This window comes from Pagrus pagrus, assembly GCF_965226575.1.
Source record: "Pagrus pagrus genome assembly, chromosome: 19".
Taxonomy (NCBI): domain Eukaryota; kingdom Metazoa; phylum Chordata; class Actinopteri; order Spariformes; family Sparidae; genus Pagrus; species Pagrus pagrus.
In genome coordinates this window covers 6846945-6866808 of record NC_140203.1, presented here as the reverse complement: position 1 = coordinate 6866808, position 19864 = coordinate 6846945, and the positions used below count along the sequence as shown (strand labels likewise).

Here is a 19864-nt window from a genome sequence, read left to right as displayed (position 1 = left end):
TCCCAAACAGCATTTTGGGTTTTTTATTTTGTACAGAAACGGATGCTTGGCACTGTGACCTGAATGTAACATGAAGGAACAAAGTAAAGCTACAACCTAGCTGTTAGTTAGTTAGCATACTAACAGTTAGTTATAACAGCTAACTAAGTACTAGCTAAGTGGTGACCTCCTAAATTGGTAAATCCTCCATGCTACCCAGCCACGTTTCATCTACTACATGATAGTATGTTCAAGTATATTTCCCAAGTCTGCTTTATGTAGCAAGTACACAAATATCAATGTACTAGAAGTATACTTGCAATCGGCCCACTTTTTAAGTCTATAAAAATATGCTTCTGAGTATACTTTGAGTGTAAGAGTCCACAACTAGTTTACATCTAATTTTTATTTTGTACTGCAACTATACTATATAATCTTATTCTTATAATATATATATATATATATACATATATATATATATATATACCCACCCATGTATAAAAATCCACCTCAGGATTAAGAACGTATTTGTTTTTATAAATCAAAGATTTCAAACAAATATTGTATTGGATGCCAAAATATAAGAACATAACAGTGACAACTCAAATCAACATCCCAGATCAGAAATTAAAATCAACAAACACACAGTATGAATATATACTTTAGGGTTAGAAACTTTCTCTATAGGGCAAGAACGCTTTAACTTTCCTTTAGTATATCTCAATCAAGTATACTTGTCTGTATCGCTTGAATAAATATCTTTTTCAGAAGGGTATTGGAGCCATTTTTCCATCACATCTTCATAACTAGTTATAAAAATGGGAGTTTTTGTTCGACTCCAAACTTCCTCGGGCACACATGCTTGCTATTAAGTTGAGCTCTCGAGATTTCACACGTCTAATATTTAATCTAACGATGGTCACTTTAAAACACAATGATCTGTAATGAATGAAACCAACAGACATCTCTTTCAAAGTGCTACAGAGCGCAAAAAATAACTTTATTACTATTTTGCTTCCACCTTTTCGTATTTACCGTTTTGTGTCAAGAATCTTACATGAGGAATTCTAAAACATTGGAGGGGAAAATAAATCGCTTCTCTGAAACAGAAGGGGACCCTTTTTTTTGTTATCATAATCTGGCGTCTACAAAATCATGAATCAGAAACATCGAGGTTGACAAGTGATTGAATTAAAAATCATATCAGTGAATCACAATGATAGGGAAGTATTTAGAGTACAATTAGCTCTCATTTCACAATTTAGATAAAGTTTTATTTGTCTGCAGAAGCGGCCAATACAAATGATAAGAATAGGAATCCACGTCATCTCGTCATCTGAATCATAAATGCATCTCTTCAAAGCTAATCTGAAAACATTAATTGCTCTCCACACACGCACACACACACACACACCTTTATGCCTACAGCTCATAAATACAATCAATCTGATATACAAATATTTGGATAGATTTATTTTTAGCGACATTTAAAATGCAGTTTTAATCCCAATTCCTGCTGTTCTGAAGAACCACCCCTCGTCTCAGTGATGTTGACGAACTTCTCAGAGGAGAAATCGAAGCCTAGCTTGGACGAAAGACCCTGACGCATCTTTGAATTCAAGAGTTTTCTGACGGGCAGGGAGGACATTTAAATAAATATCTGAAACGAGCAGTGTCCTATCGATGCAGACTCTCAGGTTGTGCTGCCTGTGCGAGTCTCTTTCCTGAACATCCTTCCTTTACTGGAGGGCCACTGACGAAAAGCAAACGACACAGCAGACGATCCACTATTGACACGATTCATTCTCACACAAATTGCGAACTCCAGTTGACAGAAGAAGACTGAAGAGCTGCAAAAGTTCATACAAAGTCCACAATGTGAAATTAAAAAGGTGCCGCTTTCTTTCTATCCATCATACATACAATCAATCAATCAATCAAACATGGACATTTGGACTTCACACACAGAGGGAAAACAGGACCTGGGATGATCATTTTGTTAACAGTGTTACATATGAGCAGAAGCTGGACTGTTAAGAGGAGCAACTTATTGATCATACACTAAATTATGCCTTCACAAACATACAGTTTGTGTATGAGTGCATCGACTGTCTGTTTTCTGTTTGGATGCAGGAAAAAAGCCCTTCAAGAAAACACCGTGCCTGTTAAAAAATACACCAGTGACAGTTACTGAACCAAAGAAAAAGATGAAAGAGTGGTTAAGCTGTTGAGACAAAGACCGACATCATGGAGACCGTGATTATGATCTTCTTAGGTGCAGGCAGAAAGAAGGGTCCTTTAGACAGAGAGCAGTATGTCCATGTGCTTCATTTACTTCAAGGTAGGATTTCACTCTTTCCAACAAGTCTGTTTACACAATCTCTCTGCAAGATGATGTTTACTTCAACACTGGGTACTGGCGCTGACCGCCCAAACGACCGGGGCGTTGTCCAACTCCTGATGGTGCACTTGTCTGAAAAGAGGGCAGCAAGGAAAAGAGCATTGAGAAGTGAAAAGGAAGATCGTTCACATTTGGCTAGAACATGTGGACAACTTCAGCTTTGTCAGTTCACACCTGGCATTAACATGCGTCTAGAGTGACCAGTTGTGATCGGATCTCACGTCCCTGCTCTATATATAATCAAAGTGTACATTAAAGAAAAATATCTTCATTTGTTATGTTTGCCGAATTAACAACAAGTCCCAAATAGTTAAGAATGTGATGTAGACAGTGTTTCACAACGTTAATAAAGTTTTTTCTAATACAACAACTCACAAAATTAAGCATTTTTTTAAGGGAGTCTGGTGACTTTCTCCACAGGAGTCAAAATAGTAGCCTATATTGGTTACTATTTAGACACGGACATGCCGTGACACTTTTTGCAAGGAAAAAAACAAATTAATGTTTTGCATCTAAAGCAAAGTTACAAGAAGGCCTGAATGATTTTGTGTTCACAAACATTTGCAGCTAATTTTGTCAGGTTAAGAGAGCCCAAACACATAATTTACATAGTGAACCGCACCTGTGCAAACTGTGCAGGATTATAAAAGGTGACGCCTCCAGCGGGTGCTGCTCCCTGTAGGACAAAGGACAAAAAAGAGTTACTACAGTGTTTATATTATTATCATCCCATTTTTTTCTAGGGGCAAAGACGGAGAGGTAGATGTACTCCTGATGCCACACAATGTTTTGACAACAATATACAACAAAAGCCGAGGAAAAGTCATGGCGAAGAGGACTTGGATCCACAGTGAGGCAGCATTACAAACCACTGTTTCACATACGTTAGTACTCATGCAAGCTCTATGATGGGTTATTGAAGCTTTGTGCTCCGGACAAGCAAGGGAGGTGTCCTGCAACCGTCTCCAGCATACTTGACTCTGATCTATGGCTCAAAGTTACCCAACGACTTTCAAGCAGAGGGTTCAAGTACTGGTTGACTACAGCCACGCTAGCACCTCTGTGAGCCTTCATCCTCTGGGCACAATGTTATCTTTAACAAAGTTGTTGAGATTCAGTCTGGACCAAAGAGGTAGAACGACTGACTGACTTTTCTTGGAGCAAAAATAGCTAACCTATTGTACGAGTTAAATATTGACAAGGTCAAAACAATCTTGAAAAGAAAACAACAAGGTTTTGTTGAGTTATGCCAGATGTTTCCCTGCCACATCACACCTGATTCAAATAAATGGATCATTATCAGGCTTCAGCAGAACTTGTTGAGGAGCTAATCATTTGAATCAGGCGTGTTAGGGGATGGAAACATCTCAAACATGCAGGGCAGGGGTCCCTGAGAACCAGGATTAAAGAATGCTGCACTACTTTAAAGTGCACATAAAAATGTGCTGATGGAAACACGGCTATTGTAGTTACTGTAACTCTGATAAGTCTGGATCTCATCTGAACAACCGAACCTGGCAAATGGTCAACAAATTGAGAGTTGAGTTAGTAATGCTGGAGACGGCAGGCAGGAGAGCAGGCAGACATTCTTGGTCGGACGGGCGGTGAAGCTTCAGGTGCAAACGGTGAAGCATGCTACTAGTGGTGATGTGGTGAGCTCGGTGGGTGGCGGGCATGGGTGAGAGTGGACCATTTGAGGCCCAGCCAGAGGTACCTGGTTTAAATGCTGACTCACTTCGCGTGATAAAGAACTCATTGAGCTAGAACGTGAGAGCTAAAGACAGCAAGAGGGAAATAAAAAGAGTAGACAACAAAAAACACAAACCACAAACCCAGATTAATAATCTCCCATGCATTGGATTAGATCTGTCTCCACTATATACCCGCTCAGAATGAAAATAAATAAATCAGCGTTAGAAAATTATGATTCTTGAGAAAACAGACATGAAAAGAATTAGATTATAACAGCAAATGGAACAGATTTTACATTTTAATCAAGGCTGCGCATTTAGCATGATAATGGGCCAAGATTTTAAGTTGACATGCATGCATTCTCATGTTCCTTCACACACCCTCTAACATTAACTTATAATCGGACAAATGAGCAAACTGCACGCACTGGCTGTTAGTGCTCGAGCATTATGATTCAGTGGTGGCATGATGGTACTATGGTAGCTACAGGAGCAGCCGACTGGAACAATTTGTCATACCTCTCCAGACTGTGAGCCATCAGGCACAGGAGGACCTTCGGGGGCAGGTGGTAATAATGTCGGGTTGAACATCTAGACAGAAAAAAGTGCATCAGAAATCTTTTATTCTGCAATTTGTTCTATAACAAAAAATACAAAAACATATGCGCCGACACCAATATATCTGTGATAAGCCTTGGTTGGGCTCTAATAGCAGTTACACTACTTGAGAAGGATGTTAAAACATGTTAAATCTACGAATACATTAAAAATTAGACCAACAATGTTTAAACATAAACGCCAATAAAGCCAAAAGAAATACCTGTGGAGCAGCGCTGGTGTTTGGTGAATTCTGTTCCACATTTCCTCCTTCACTGCCCTCCAGAGGTTGTTGATCGTCAGGAGCTGCACCAGAGATACAGATAAATATTTCACTACTTCAGTGCTTATTGTTCAGTAGCTCCTCCTTCCAAAATCAAACGAAAACCTGCAACCGTACTGTTACACATATAAACTAAGCCACCTTATTTTACCATCAATTGATGGAATTCGTTTTCACACAACACTCACCTGAACTAGGCACAAATAGGTTTGCAGGCATGGGCATTGGTGCCAAAGGAGCAAAGATGTCTGCAGGTGCAGGAGCCAATCCGCCTGGTTTAGCTGTTCTACTGTTCGGGTTCAGAACATCCACATATCTGCTCCTCGTGCCTGAGAGGAAAGAAACACATCTGAGTGGCAAGAAGCAGAGCAAACAGGTGTGAACGCTGACTGACTAATACGTTAGACAGTTATATGACGCGTCTCCTCAGTGTTTGCGAAGCCAAAAGCCAAACCGTCATCTCACCTGCCTTCCTGGAGAACATGTTGACACCAGGAGGACCACCACTCGGGGGTCCGGCGGGCCCTCCAGGGCCCGGCATGTGGGGCATCACGGGGAAACAGGAGGGAGGAGGAGGAGGGGGCTTACTCTGACGGATTATAAAGAGAAGCTTCACATCAGAACTGGTTGATCTATAAATCTTTCAGCTGCTCCGTTTAAACAAGAAAAGCCAGAAGAGAAAATTTGACAGTACTGACCTCCTCTTCAGGCTCGTTTATGTCAACCCATTTCTGCTTCTGTTCATCCCACACAATCTGGAAATAAAGAACACAGCGCTCTTATCAATATTGACCATTTGTAATAATGTACATGTACGAATGTATGAACAAGCAAGCAAGAAGCAAGAACTTACAGATTTGTTTTTGTCATCTGGCAAGTGAGCCTCATTCCTCCCCTTCCAGAGCCAGTTTTTTAGCCAGCCACCACCACCACCACCACCACCCTGTGTGAAAGATGGGACATTGCGTTGATCACTGGTGAACACAGTAGGAGCACCGACTGAACATCTTTAAGCTTATGTGTGGGTATGAACCTTTTTCGGGGAGTCTTTCTTCACTTTCTTGGCCTCCTCTTGGCGGGGCTGTTCAGGAATTGAAGGGGGAGGTGGAGAGGCCTGCTTCACAGCCGAGTTACTCCGCTCTCTTCCACCAGAGTGAGTGGAAGATTCAGAGGTGGTGCGTGAGCGACGTCCTGAAGCCACCTGTAAACCAGAAAATACTGGTCAGAATAACAAACATGTACACACACACTTCTAATGAGCCTCATGCAGAAAGAGCTTGTTCTGCCGGGGGCCTTCACATGGACAGGCTTCCTGTATTCCTCTTTTCTCTGACTGCATACAGGAAGTATTTTATACCCTAAGAAGAATTTAAGGATGAGTGAAAAATTAAAATGAAATCAGTATCTATTCACCCTGATGAGGAAAGAAAGTCGGGCGAAGTATTGTTTTAAAAGACATTATTTACACCGCTGCTAAGCTTGAAAGATTGAGCACGTACCCCGTCTGAAGTGGGTACGCGAGCTCGACTGCGTGCGAAGGGTGTAAAAAAACGTCTTTTCAAATCAATTTGGGAACTTGAGGATTCTGAAGGCTTGGTGCGTTGTCCAAATGTTTTAAAACAAGTCCCCATCTGCTCCCCATTTTGCTCTGAGGCTCCAGAAGTGTATTATGAACTACAAAACCTCAAAATATAAACTCTACAGATACATTTCGATTTTCCAAAATGACAACAGAAAATATTTTCTTTCATTACAAAGTTACTGTGGCCTTGTCAAAATATAGTATAGGGTATCTTAAGTATAGGGTTGTCTATCCACACTCAGCTTGGCACGTTAACAGCGTGTAAACCACATGCAGCACAGTTTTTTAACTTCCCTGTCGAGTTTAAAGTGAAGCCGCATGAGTTGCGTGGTCAGGAGATGTGAAGCTAGAAAGAAGTGAGCTTATCAGACGGCTGTAGTCCACCCTGGTCACTGATTGAGGCTAGCTGTTGAAGGCTACATTAGCCGCTATAAGTGTAACATGCCCAAATTTCAAACTAAACTGTCTGAGGTCAAGTTGTTTTAAAAAAAGTATTTATTTTTAATTTACAGTCCAGTGCGAGTCTGGCAGTGATAAAGGAGTGCAATACTAAATTGACTGAGCACTTTTTTTAACAACCAAACTGTAGAGACTCCAGACAGGAAAACCCTCAGGCATAGATGATTACACATGACACATGCACGCACCATATGCATTGAAGATTGTGAAGCAGTCCTTGACCTCCTCCCAGGACCCTGCAGCAACAGAAAAGGCAAAGTGGTATTTTCTAACAAGTTTACACAGCAGGAAAGAAGGTACTTCTATGTAGTGATGTTGCTTAAACAGAGAAGGTTAAAGAATATTTCTTTAGATATTTAAACAGCCAGATACTGACCATCTGAGCCATCTGGTCATAGAAGTCCGACTGTGGTGTAAAGGAGCCTCTGGGTGGGGACATTGATATTGGTTGAGTCATGTGCATCTCTCGTGGGGCCTGGGACAGGTGCTCTATGTGCGGCATATGCCCGGGAGAAGGAGGCATGTGCTGAGACATGTGCTGAGGCATCTGGGGTGGTGGGTGATTCATCTGTACAGGTGAATGGGGCATTTGAGGGGGCATCTGAGGGGGCATCTGAGGGGGCATGTGTGGCGACATTTGGCCCACTTGAAGAGGTGGTGGGCACGGCTGCTGATGGGCTCCTGGATACATCTCGGTTTGCTCAGGTTGAGGCTGGAATGGAGGAGGGGCGAAGCCAGGATCCTGTGGAGGGTAGCCTGAGACAGGGAACTGACCTGGTTGTCCAGTAGGGGGTACTGGGTAGAACTGGGGCATATCATTGGAGGGTAAAGGCTGAGGAGGGGCCATGGCATCTTGGAGGATGGAGGGGGGAGCTGAGAGAAAGTAGAAGAGATGAGATCAGACGCAGTTTGAAAAATTTGATCACAAGAGCACTATTTTAAAAACACAAATAAATGTACACACCTGGAGGCATCAGCTGCACAGCCTGTGGTGGAGCCCCTGGCAGTAATGAGCTCATTAGTGGGTTGTCAGGTGTGGGGCCATCCAGCTCCACATGCATGTTGTCAGGTTCGGGTGGACTGGTCTGGTCCAAGTCAGAGCTGGGGCTGTTGCATTCGAACTGTGTAGGAGTTGTTCTGTTTTCGCTGTATTGAATCACTCCCGTCTAAAAAACAGACAAGCAACTTTAGTTACGTGGGGAAAAAATTACAGAGAACAATTCAAAGACCATTTAACATTCAAGTTAAAATTCAAGAACTTCCATGCCAACACACAAAATAAATGTCCTTACTTTGAATATCCTTTGTGTAATTAAAAATAAGCATATACAAAAACAAAGAATGACAAACACTCCTCCTCCTCCTCACCCTGATCTGTCTATCCAGCTGCCTGAGCTGGAGCAGCCATTCAGGCTCATTGAACAACTCCTGCTCTGGCTTCTCCTTCAGTTGTGGATCAAAGAACCGCAGCTTTTCAGAAATCTGTCGACAAAAAAAACACCACATCACATCTGTCAGAACACTAAAACTTGTCCACATCTATACTTATCTGAATGCAGGAGGTACAGAAGTAAAGATGAGACAGAGAGCGGGCACATACCTGTATGATTTGGCTTAGGAAAACAGGAGAGTAGTAGGCAGGCTGTATGAGGACAGTCCTAGAGATAACTTCACAGTAGTGGAAGGCCTGAGCACTCAGGCCTGCTTCAGCCAAGCGGCATGCATAGATTAACTTGAACACCTAGTAAGAGACAATAAAGAGCAGAGAACAGTGTTATTACTCAGGAGTATTTACGCAAAGTCAAAAAATCTATTTATCTGTAAATACCCAAAAAATCTACCTGGAAATTGGGAAGTGAGTACGGCTGGGAGCCCAGAGACTGAGCATACTCGTAGGCCTCAGTCCTCTGGATGGCTTCATTGGATGCAAACTCATAAAAGGGCAAACTGAAGTGAGGAGAGAATGAGATGGTTAGAGGTGTGGCTTGTTCTGTGCAAACTGTACTCTTGTCTTAAAAGGTCCCTTTGGTTCCCGTGTGCATGCTGGTCTCTGTCTCTCACCTGTGGTTGGAGCCAATCAGAACCATCTTGGTGCTCTTCTTGGTGTAAACTCCCAGACCAACTTGGGCCATCAGGTAGCAGAAGTGTGCAGCGTCAATCAGCCCCTTGGAAGCTGCGCCGGCACAAAATGAGACAGACAGACAGAATGTGAGGTAACGTGTTTGTTGTGGTGAAGAATAAAAACGTTTTGTAGTTCAGCTTTTTTGACGCAATCCTACCAAGGGTGTCACCCATGGTGGTGATGGTGCGAGTATCCAGGTCCAGGGTGTGTGTGAGGTTAGACAGCACCATGGCCAGGTGAGGGCGCCAGTCACCCCACTTCTCCTCTCCACAGCACTATGTGAAGAAAAAAAAATTAACAAAAAAAAACACCGTCTATGTATCTTCTTCAGAATAATTCTGAAAAAAGCAAAGTTTTATAAAGAGAGAAAGCAGCACTTACAGTGGCTGATGCAGGCATCCTCCCTGACATCAGCTGGTACACTGTCTGTAGAGGGTCGTTGATGGGCAAACTGTTGGCAAACCTAAAGAACACAGACAGAAAAATTGAATATTACATCTATAAATCTGTAAAAACTATCAAAGAAAAAAGGTGCACCCATTTGTTTTTTACTTTACCTTGTCATGACCCGTGCATGTGTCCTATTGTCCATTTTACTGGCCAACAGCAGAGCGTGGCCCCACAGTCCTCCTTTCATGGCTGCTTCTAGTGCGTCCTATTACACAGGAACTCATTTCAGATTTCATAACATACTTATTAAATGACTGAAATATAGTTCAAGAGGGTTTTTTTCTTTACCTTCTTGCGGCCAAACAGCAGCAGCTCCCTGAAGCGTTCCGTTTCCTTTCCAACGTTCTCTGGGACAATCATGAAGGTGTCAGACAGGAGGGACAGTGGTCCGGCCCCCGGCTCCTCCTCAGCTCGTGCCAGCGGTTCATTGTTAAAATCGATCAAGTTGGCTTCGTTAGGACTTTTGCCGGGTAGCCAGACAGAGCGGTGCTCCTTCAGCAAGAGGTCAGCGATGTCCGTGCCGACCACAGTCTTAAGAAACAATAGTGAGAAAGTTGTTTCAGGCAAACATACGTCACAACCCTGCTTTGACATATTTCCAGTCATGTCTGCAGTCTTACCCCGTTCTGTCTACAGAGGAGCATAATGAAGTCCCAGAGGAGGCGGGCAGAGTCTCTGTCAAGGAGGTTGTTGTCACGAGAACACTCCAGGGCTTTGTTCTGGGAGAACTTTATCACGTCCACCTTATGGGTCTCCTCCCTGATGGACAGTAGTGTCAAGTTAGTATTACTTATTATACATGTTAATATCAAGACACCTCAACTGAATAAAAAATGTTTTTTTTTTATGCATTTATACATTACGGTATTATTTAGGTAGTTTGAAACAAAATATGCAGATTGCTGGGAAATCGTCATAATAAGTGTGGTGATGTGTTTTTCTTGTTTTTTAGAAATCCAGGGGAGAAGACCAAAACCAGCAATTAATTGATGCAACTTACAAGCATCGTCTGTATAGCCAAAGCCCCAACAAATACACTATTTATCCCTAGTTGCCAGTACATAAAAAAGAAGAAACTTTAGCTTCTTGACCCTTTAGATTTACATTTTCAGTAGGACACAATTTGATTTTGGTTGAGAGACACAGACAGGTGATAGAAGTCAGAAAATATTGAGAGACTACTGCTTTGTTGGTTTATTTTCATGGAATTTGTTGATTAATTACAAAAATACTGACAGTTGTGAGCCTTATCCTTTTATAGGTTAGTGACTCAAAGCTATTTTTGATGGATAAAAAGGTTAAAATACACTTACTTAACAAGGGGTCCAGGGAAGGCTCGTAGTTCTGTCTGATCCGGGGTATCCTGCAGCATGGTCTGCACAAACAGGCATGGTTCAAAACACTTCTTTATACAGCTTAATCACTGTGTGTCTCCTGAATTGTTTTACTTTATCCAACAATGAATGAAATACACAAAGAAAGCTATCATATTGTGATTTTTTTTCCTGAAGGGTCGGTGACTATCATAACATATTCTCAAGAGCCTGATAATGCAATTATGGTGGTAACTTTTGCCAGCAAGTGTATGGGTCACACGGTCTTTGAGGTGGGTTTGAGGGAATGGTTTTAGATCATGCACACTTATAAATTATACATTTTCTGGCTTTTATGGGGCATGTTATTTGTTTGTAAAAAAGAGCAACAACAGTATGTAAAAATACTGCTAGCTATACGTAACCCATCAATCAAAAACATCCGTAATGGGTAAAAAGTTTAGGGTGACCACATCCTGTACTGTTTTCCACTGTGACAACTTATGGCATCAAAATAGTACAACAGCAACATTAACACTTTGTTTTTAAAACCCTTCATGCTGCCGTCAGCCTTTCATGAAACGCAATGGAACAAAACTTCAGACAGTAAAGTGCTGAAATACAATCGGTTAAAAAAATACCTCCATGCTGTGGATATCAACGAGAGCAGGCTGTCCAGCGGAGGGGAGATTGGGCAGAACTTGGACTAGATGACCACCAGGTCCAAAGCGGGCACAGCGGTGGGGTATGCTGAACTTCTCTGGGGTTGCAGGACGAGGAGGAGCTAGAGGGAAAAAATAAGTCAGACAACAGAAGCCAGTGTATAATTTCCCAAATCTAGTGGTATACAACTGAACTATGGAAAATTCAATTGCAGTTTTTAATCCGAACTAAGCATTTGGCTTACGCTGCTCCGGGGCGATCCAGGTGCTTTCTGTGGGATAGGGGTACTGGCTGTAGTTGTGGGAAGCATCAGTCTGGTTTGGGTACTGTCCGTAGGAGTAATCAACAGCCAAAGTAGATGATGTGTTATCATAGACTGCTGACACCAAGTCAGGCTGGCTTCTGTATACCTGGCTCTGCAGGGTGAGAAGACAAACAGAGATAATTATGGAATAGGAAAACAAATAAAACGTAACTGTGAATTGCTCATGTTTTCAAGGCCAAACAACAAACAGTTATTATACTTAGAAACTAATTCCACGAGAGCAGCATGTCACTATTTGGTTATCAGAACGAGCAGCCAGGTCAGTATCTATATCTCAAGCCTTTGCTGTTGAGAGAATTAATGGGATGATGCTGAGAACAATATGCAAGTCCCAGTGGTGTACGTGTGGAGTAGATACTGCAGGTATTAAGGAGTCAGAGTGGAAGGAGGTCATCTGAAATGTCAGCACAACCTATTCATATAAGCATTATACCATAAAAACATCCCATCACACTTTCCTACATATCAGGTATGTTTCTATGTAGGTGCTCATCTTTAAATTGTCAGTGAGCGGGTGCTCAAAAGCACTGCTAATAGTAAAGAGTAGATGCTACAGGAGATATTACAGGAATGAAACCACTAGCTGCATGACGGCTTATTCATTTTCTTCCCAAGAGATAGATGAGGAGATCGACACTCTCGAAGCCCAAGAAAACACAACAACAGCTTGCAGAGGGAGCCAGAAAAAACAGCAATCAAAAATTTGCTCCACGTGGAACATGTTGCCCTACTTTCTGTATCAAAGATTGAAAATCTAAATAAAGGCTAATTTCAAGACCATAATTGTCAGAACACTGAAGTTTTGCCATTTAAATGTGTTAAAGTGAGTTCCATTGTGCAAACAATGTCGTCTTTATCTTCTTCTGAGAAATCCTCAGCCCACCCATTAAGGCATGTAAGGGCACTGGGACAGCTTCAACAAGAACAGCACTGTGCAAAAGAGAAGGCACACTATGCTTTACTGAAAGTAAACCCTGAATGAAAAAGCACCATAGAGTTGCAGGAAGTATTTAGATGCATCAGTATTGGAAAACACGGAGAAACATTTAGGAAGTCAGCATAACCCTGGGATTATAGTTAAAACAGATTCAGGACCTGAGATGCAGCATCACCTGTCCTAACTGGCTGTCAAATAAACAACAACATCAACAAGTACCTGTATTTGCAATTCCAAGACAACAGCTTGTGTCTTAAGTTTAATAATGTCGCAATAAAGAGAGCCAGGAGTGTTGGTGAGAAAAGGAGGAGCACGACATCTAAATTATATCCGCTCATGGCCCGGCCTTGGTGGTAAAACCAGGTAACAGGTGAGAACACAAGTACAAACAAGAAAAATCCACAAATGTACCTGCTGCGACCGTGAGCTGAAGCTGCTTCGTCTGCTGTGGTGGCTGTGAGAGCTGTGCACGCTGTGTGCTGACTGCTCGCTGTGGACGCTGCGTCGGTCAAAGTCGTCGCCGAACATTTCTCCTCGACGGCGGTAGTCATCATCGAAACTGGCGTCATAACCGGGATAGTACCGCCACTGATCATCATAGCCTTCTTTCCTGTGAGTAGAGTGTACAGTGTTTGTAAATCCAACAGCATGACAAAAGTCATAAATGTAACACAGCAGAAGTACACATTTTTAACAGGCTAAAACTATTTAACGTTTTAATTCTATTTTGCATCAGAGCTACATCTATTACCAAAAGTGCATCAATGTCACAGCAACAATTGAATTCACATGTGCAACTTAAGAGTGTGCAAATGCTTTCTCTGCATACCTCTGAGGATACACGTATTGATTATAGTAGTTGTCTCGGCCTCTGTAGCTGTCATCGTTAGACCAGTATGCCTGATCATAGTAGGCTCTGTATCGCGGGTCATACTGTCCATAATTGTATCCTTCCACAAAAAATACAGAAAGGAAGATTTATACAATAATATATAATGTATAAACACAGGAAGATCGATGTGTTTTGTGAACCAATCAATTTACAACAAAGAAGGTGAAAATGCTTTCAGATTCATGCTAGTAAGTAACCAGTGGCTCATACCTGCGTAATCATAGTGCTTGGCGTACTCTGCATAATAATCATTATAGGCACTTCGGTTTGCTCTGTGGAAATCTTCAGGATAGCCTTGCCTACGGAGGAAAGTAAACAAAAGGTGAGTTTACAGGTCAAGTACAAGAACCATCTATACATACATGAGAAAGCAATTTATGCCAAAACTCATTGTGTCCTTACAAAGTTCTCAACAGTCTCATGATTAAGACATTTAAAAACTGCTTAAACAAGAGTTGAATAAATGATGGCGTAAGACTGCACAACAGTTTAACTGACCTTGATGAGGGCCTGTCAGAGTACTGACTGGTCCTGGAGCTGGGTCTTTCTGGCTGAGGCTCTCTGTACGAGTAGTTTGGATCACGATAAGCTGGGGTCTGTCCCTCATATCTGCCATACCAAGGGTCTGCTCTGCTTCTATATGCACCATCCTAAAAGATAAAAGCATCAATAAGGGATTTTCTGTTGTTGAGTACATCTTTGCAAAAAAAGCACATAAATACAGCCAGAAAAAAATACATACTTGATAATATTGCTGTGCTCGAGGATCCCCAGGTGGAGGTGGATACTGGCCAGGAGGATATGGTGCTCTGCTATCAGGGTATTCTCCATAATTACCATAATAGCCACCGTACATCTGCCCTTGCCCTGGAGCAGGGGGCCCATAGCCTTGCTGGCTGCCTGCAGAGGAAGGTGGTCGAGGTGGCTCTGTAGGAGCTGGCTGGGAGGCTCCTGGAGGAACTGGTCCTCGAGGCCCTGGAGGATACGCAGCAGCAGGAGCAGCAGGCCCCTGCACAGGAGTTGGATACTGGCTATGGGGGGGTGGTGCTCCACTCACAGGAACAGGAGGAGGAGCAACATTTTGTCCCTGTGGTGCAGCCTGAACATCTGATGTCTTAGGTGGTTCAGCTGGTGGCGGCTGGGTGTGTGCAGCTGCTTGGGAGGGTGTTGGCTGAACCTGTGGGGTAGATGAAGAGGCCGGGGTCTGGGCAGGGGCATTCGCTTGCACTCTTAAACCCTGCTGAGCATCTTTGGTGACCTGTAGGTAAAATCCATTACTAGACTGTGGAGACTCATGTAGAGAGGAAGGATGGCCAGATGCTTGGTTTTGGGATTGTGATTGGTGCATAGAAAAATCAAGCAGTTCATAATTTGATGGCTGATTATGATTAGAGACAGGAGCAGTCACAAGAGAAGTTGGATTAACTTGGACAGATTGGCTGTCACCACCCAATGATTGGCCCCTTGAAAGCAGGGGGACTGGCTGTGACTGTGGCGGAGCTGTGACATCTGATGGTGCCGGTTCTGCGTTGCCGCGGGTCAGATTGAGTGGACCCTGGTCAGCGCTTGAAGAACCGAAGCTCACTGGTCCAGGGGCAAACAGTGGAATCTGATTAGAGGCCACTGAAGGTGGTTGAGAAGTATTGGCACCCTGCCCCTGTGCGAGTGGCCTCACAGGTGGGGTAGATTCCCTAAGGCTAGCAGGTTGAGCAGGGTTACTGGGGGGAATCACACTGTAATTGGACACTGGCGGAGCAATCAAAACAGGCTGATGGAGCGAGTCGGCCACAAGGAGAGAAGCATAGCCAAGGTTGCCATGAGAGTCGGTTGGCTCTGCCTCACTCACCTTTGGTGGGTTTTCTAGGTTCTCTGAGTGCTGCTGTGGAGTTGGCTGGATTCTCTGGGAGGGCTGCAGGTCCAGTGGCCCATCCTCTGGAGGCTGGATGACATCAGTACTGGGCTCTCGTAAAGGGGCAAGAACTGTCGGGGCAGCAGGGGCTAGGAGGATGCTAGCGTTCAAGCTAGCAGGATCATTCTGAGCCCACAGAGTAGTAGCGGGGCTCTCACAAGGCCGACTGGCCCCAAAAGCACGGGATGAAGGTCGAGAGTGAGAATGAACCACAGGGTGTGTAAGATGAGGCACACCACCTACGGCCCCAGCAGGTAGAGGGTGCCCTGGGCCATAAATATTTTCCATATTATCTGGTGGATGCTCTAGGTTGCCAGGTGTAGCATCTCGACCCCCTTCTGCTACCATTTTAGCCCTGTCCACTTCAGGAGGACGCACCCCAACCCCATGTGAGCGCACGGGTTCAAATGAGCTGTTAGCACTGGCCTGAAAGATACCAGTTGGTTTGGGAGGGCTGGGTGTGGGAGGCCACATCTGCTCCAGGGGGCTCTGTGGCGCACCCATATCTCCAGCGGGTGAAGTGTCAATCTGCTCAAAGTAGCCTCCAGCAGCAGGAGACAGGTTGGCTTCATCAGTAAGACGTGGACTTTCCTGCTGGATAAAGGTACCTACGACTCCCTGATGACGACGACTGCTAGTTCCACTTCCATGGCTCATGTTGCTATAGTTGGAAGACACACTTGCAGATCTCATTGGTCTTGGAATAGAATCTGGAGTCTCCAGGTTAGGCCCGGTTTCAAACTGGTCTACTCCATGGGCTGCAGGTGCAGCAGCAGGGCTGCCATGGGTTTCACTGGGTAATACTTCCTGGTTTGGGACACACTCCAAATTCTCCACATGGTCGTACTGGGAATCAGGGGGCTTCTGGGCAATTCCCTGTGACGCATGACTGCCATCATTCATGTATGGTACGTGTGAAAGATCTTGCAGAGGCGGTCCTCTGTAATCCAAAGGAACATCAGCGAGGCCACTGTGGGCTTGTGGGTAACTGTGATGGTGAGAGGGTGCAGGAGTACCATTTACTGCCTTATTTCTCTCTCCAGCCAGAGTTTCTTCATTTTCTACATCATTGTCTTTGAAGAACATTGAGAGTGTACCAGACTCCTGAGAGTATGGGACTGGGACTGGGGCAGGGGCTGGGGCAGAGCTAGGCCCAGGCCCAGTGTAGGGTGCATGCTGAGATCCAGCAGAGTCAGGTCGAGGCTGAGGATGGCCAGTCCCCATTTGGTGGTAGCCTGAGTCCTGTGGAGGTTGGTTGAACCATGAGTCCTGGGGCGCAGAGCTCTGACTGAAGTAGCTCTGAGTTTGTAAGTGGGAATTATGATGCTGGGGTGCATTTGGGTCAGGCCACTGAGAACTAGGGGGCCTTGCAGGGTTCTGGACAGGAAGAGGAGCCTGGATTGGGGGATGTCCAGGTTGTGTAGGAGGGGTGGGGGTGTTATGATGGGGTGATGGGGTGTGGGAGGGGTACATCTGGGTCGGCGGAGGTAAATTAAAAGGCTGCGGTTGAGGGTCACTAGTAGGCTGGAAATAATTCTGAACTGATGGAGGACGACTTCCATGATCAGGGGCCCACTGGGAAGAGGAGGTGGTGGGAGGCACAGGCTGGAAGGGCACAGGCTGAGGAGGAATCTGTCCTTGAAATTCAGGGTTAAAAGGTAACTGAAATGGTACCTGGGCTGAGGCTGCAAGTGGCGGCTCTGTGGCCAGGGATGGTGTCTGTTCTCGTGAATTAAAATAGCCCTGTTCAGTATGTGAGGAGGACGCATATCCTGCTGGACTGGGTGCCTGGAAAACACTAGAAGATGCTGTATTGTGTGGGTTGAACAGGGTCACCCCTGGCAAAGACGATGTTGGGGGGCCAGGGGGAGCAGCTGGCACATCCTCCAGTGTATGTGGTTGTGGAGGCAGCCCTGAGCCAGCTTGAGCGTACATGGCGTTAGGTGGGGCTTGCATTGGTGGAGGGTTGCTGTTGGGTATCGTTGGAAGACCACCTGCCGCCATAGGGGGAGGCGCTCTAACAAAAGCAAAAGGGTCTGTCATGGGTTGAGTAGTAGGTGGCATTGTGGCAGTAGGTGCTGCTGTATGCTTGTGAGGCCTGGTCCTGCGGAACATGTTGGGCCCAGAGGGAGGAGGGCCAGAGGCTCCTGGAGGTCCAGTCCGAGGAGGGGGCTGCATGGCTGCAGAGCTAACAGGTCCGAGGACCAGGTCACTCTAGTAGATGTCACTGAAGAGACTGAAGTCAGGCAACGCTGGGTGGAGAAAAGGAAGGAGGGAGTGTTTAACAAAAAGCTACACATGCCTCTGATGGAGTTAACCACACCTTTATTTGTGTATTAGGTTTCAGATCCTACTTAAACAATGGTACAACGTGGCGATTTCTACATCAGCTGGAAGATGTTATGACGATTAAATAGATACCGTAGTATAATGAGTAGAACGCAACTGACTAATTGTAATGAATGACCACTTTAATTAAATCACACAATCTGAATCAAATTGCTTTACTTTACAAGCTTAGTGTTTAACTTAGCAGAGGAAAATCAGAATAGCTTAACCTCTAAAAAGCCATGTGCTTTTGGTCGCAGAAAGCTTTTTCCATGGAGGTGATTTTGAATCCGATGGCTTCAAGAAATTACTGACAAGACAGCGAAGTGCTAAAGCTAATCTGCTACAAATAAAGGGAAGACTCATCTTGTGACTTATCTTTCTAAACAGGAACTTGCTCATTTAGCTGTTAATGATGAAAGATCAAGATAGTCCTTGCGCTAACTTCTGCATATGTGCTGCTTTTTTGTAATGTTAGTTATTGATGAGGCATTTTTATAGAGATCCCACAAATGCATAACATAGGCTCGTCAGACCGCTAACGAAGGCTGATGAGATTACTCTACCTGTCAGTGGGAAGTTCCGGGGGGCTAACATGGTGTGACACTGAGCATTTTAAAAGGTTAGAAAGGGAGATCGATAACAGAAAGAGCCAGAAGGTAAATAGCCGTGGCCAGATGAGCGCTACTAATGTGATCCCGGATCTTTTCAAGGATTGTAAACTCACCAGGAACCTTGGCATGCTAGCTAACGTTAGCACCGAGCCAACTTGCCGACAGTCAACATGATTCAAAAACTTACAAACTTAGCCATCGCATTCAGATAGAAGCCATCGACTTCTGATCTTTATACCACATTTGCTGGGCTGTAATCGGTACCTCACTCCTTCTGGTCTGACACGACACCGGGTTAACGTTACACATTAAGCTGCCCTACGAGGAAAGGTCCAGAGTGCTTGGCTCAACAGCTAACGGTAATGCTACATTGCTCTACATGTCCTCAACGCCATACCCAGCAAAACACTGATACCTAAAGTCGCCTGATTTAGCCCGGAGCCAGGACTTGTAAAGAGTCCAAAAACGATTATATATCATTTTTTAAATACGTATTCAACACTGACAGAGACACACCGAGCAGTTACAAGTCGCCGGACACTCGACGAGCATAATTTAACAGGTTCACTGCCTGGTCAGCTAGCGTTAGCTTCGGTGCTTAGTTTAGCCTTGCTAGCTGACTAGCCGATGCTAACTACAGGGGTAACAGTTTCAAGGCTGCCGTAGAGACCGGATCAAAACGTTCAGAGCAAAACATTGCTAACGACGGTATATAATCACTCTTACCCGATGTCGGAAATGTGTACAAACATAAATAAATTCTTACAAATGTGCAGGACAGTGAGTCTGACACACAGCCACCATCTTCAATGAACACATCCTACTAGGCTACGTGTACATGCAGCGTCACAGGCCAAACAACGGCTGCGTCATCACGGGGCGGCGCTTGTTGACGGTCAATTCTGATCGTTTACCTGAACCCATTTGGGTCCAGCGTTTTCTATCAAGCAGATGATTACGTCCCAGTGAGGGAAACCAGAATCTGAATTATAGCAAACACTTTAGTAAAGTGGGATTGTAAATCTGCTGACAGCAGGTGTTTACACTCAGGTGTGGCCAGGGCCATGGCCAGGATTTTAGACATACTGAGGTCATGACCCCCCCACCCCAACCCATCTATTGAGAACATGTTGAAGACTAATATAAATCTATGCACTTCTCTGCATTTTGACTGGATCAATATTCGTTTAGGAGTATCAGTTACAGCAAATAGAAGAAAAGTGGACTCGTCAGAGGAAGATAAGTGACAAATATGGCCAATTGTGACTTAAACCATCATTAATAAATGCTAAATTTATAGCTTATTACATTTAGTTGAG

At 44.3% G+C, this 19864-nt stretch overlaps 1 protein-coding gene across 3 annotated transcripts; it reads right to left on the bottom strand.

Annotated features, from left to right (window-relative positions):
* Positions 1-958: 958 nt before the first annotated feature.
* sec16a (SEC16 homolog A, endoplasmic reticulum export factor) lies at positions 959-19393 on the bottom strand. 3 transcript variants are annotated; one of them, XM_084382277.1, is made up of 31 exons: positions 19312-19393; positions 14437-17855; positions 14193-14344; positions 13905-13993; positions 13632-13752; positions 13214-13412; positions 11785-11956; positions 11519-11661; positions 10878-10939; positions 10185-10323; positions 9853-10095; positions 9672-9769; positions 9496-9577; positions 9272-9389; positions 9054-9165; positions 8834-8939; positions 8593-8733; positions 8361-8474; positions 7957-8158; positions 7369-7865; positions 7181-7228; positions 5985-6152; positions 5805-5894; positions 5650-5706; positions 5417-5540; positions 5140-5280; positions 4892-4974; positions 4591-4662; positions 4095-4154; positions 3003-3056; positions 959-2452 (listed from the first exon to the last, which is right to left on the bottom strand). In XM_084382277.1, exons 2-31 carry the CDS (start codon positions 17779-17781, stop codon positions 2378-2380), a joined length of 7107 nt encoding a protein of 2368 aa, XP_084238403.1. In that variant the 5' UTR covers positions 17782-17855; positions 19312-19393; the 3' UTR covers positions 959-2377. The 3 variants fall into 3 exon arrangements, with proteins under 3 accessions (XP_084238403.1, XP_084238404.1, XP_084238405.1); XM_084382278.1 differs by having other exon boundaries at positions 19272-19336; XM_084382279.1 differs by lacking the exon at positions 4095-4154.
* Positions 19394-19864: the final 471 nt, after the last annotated feature.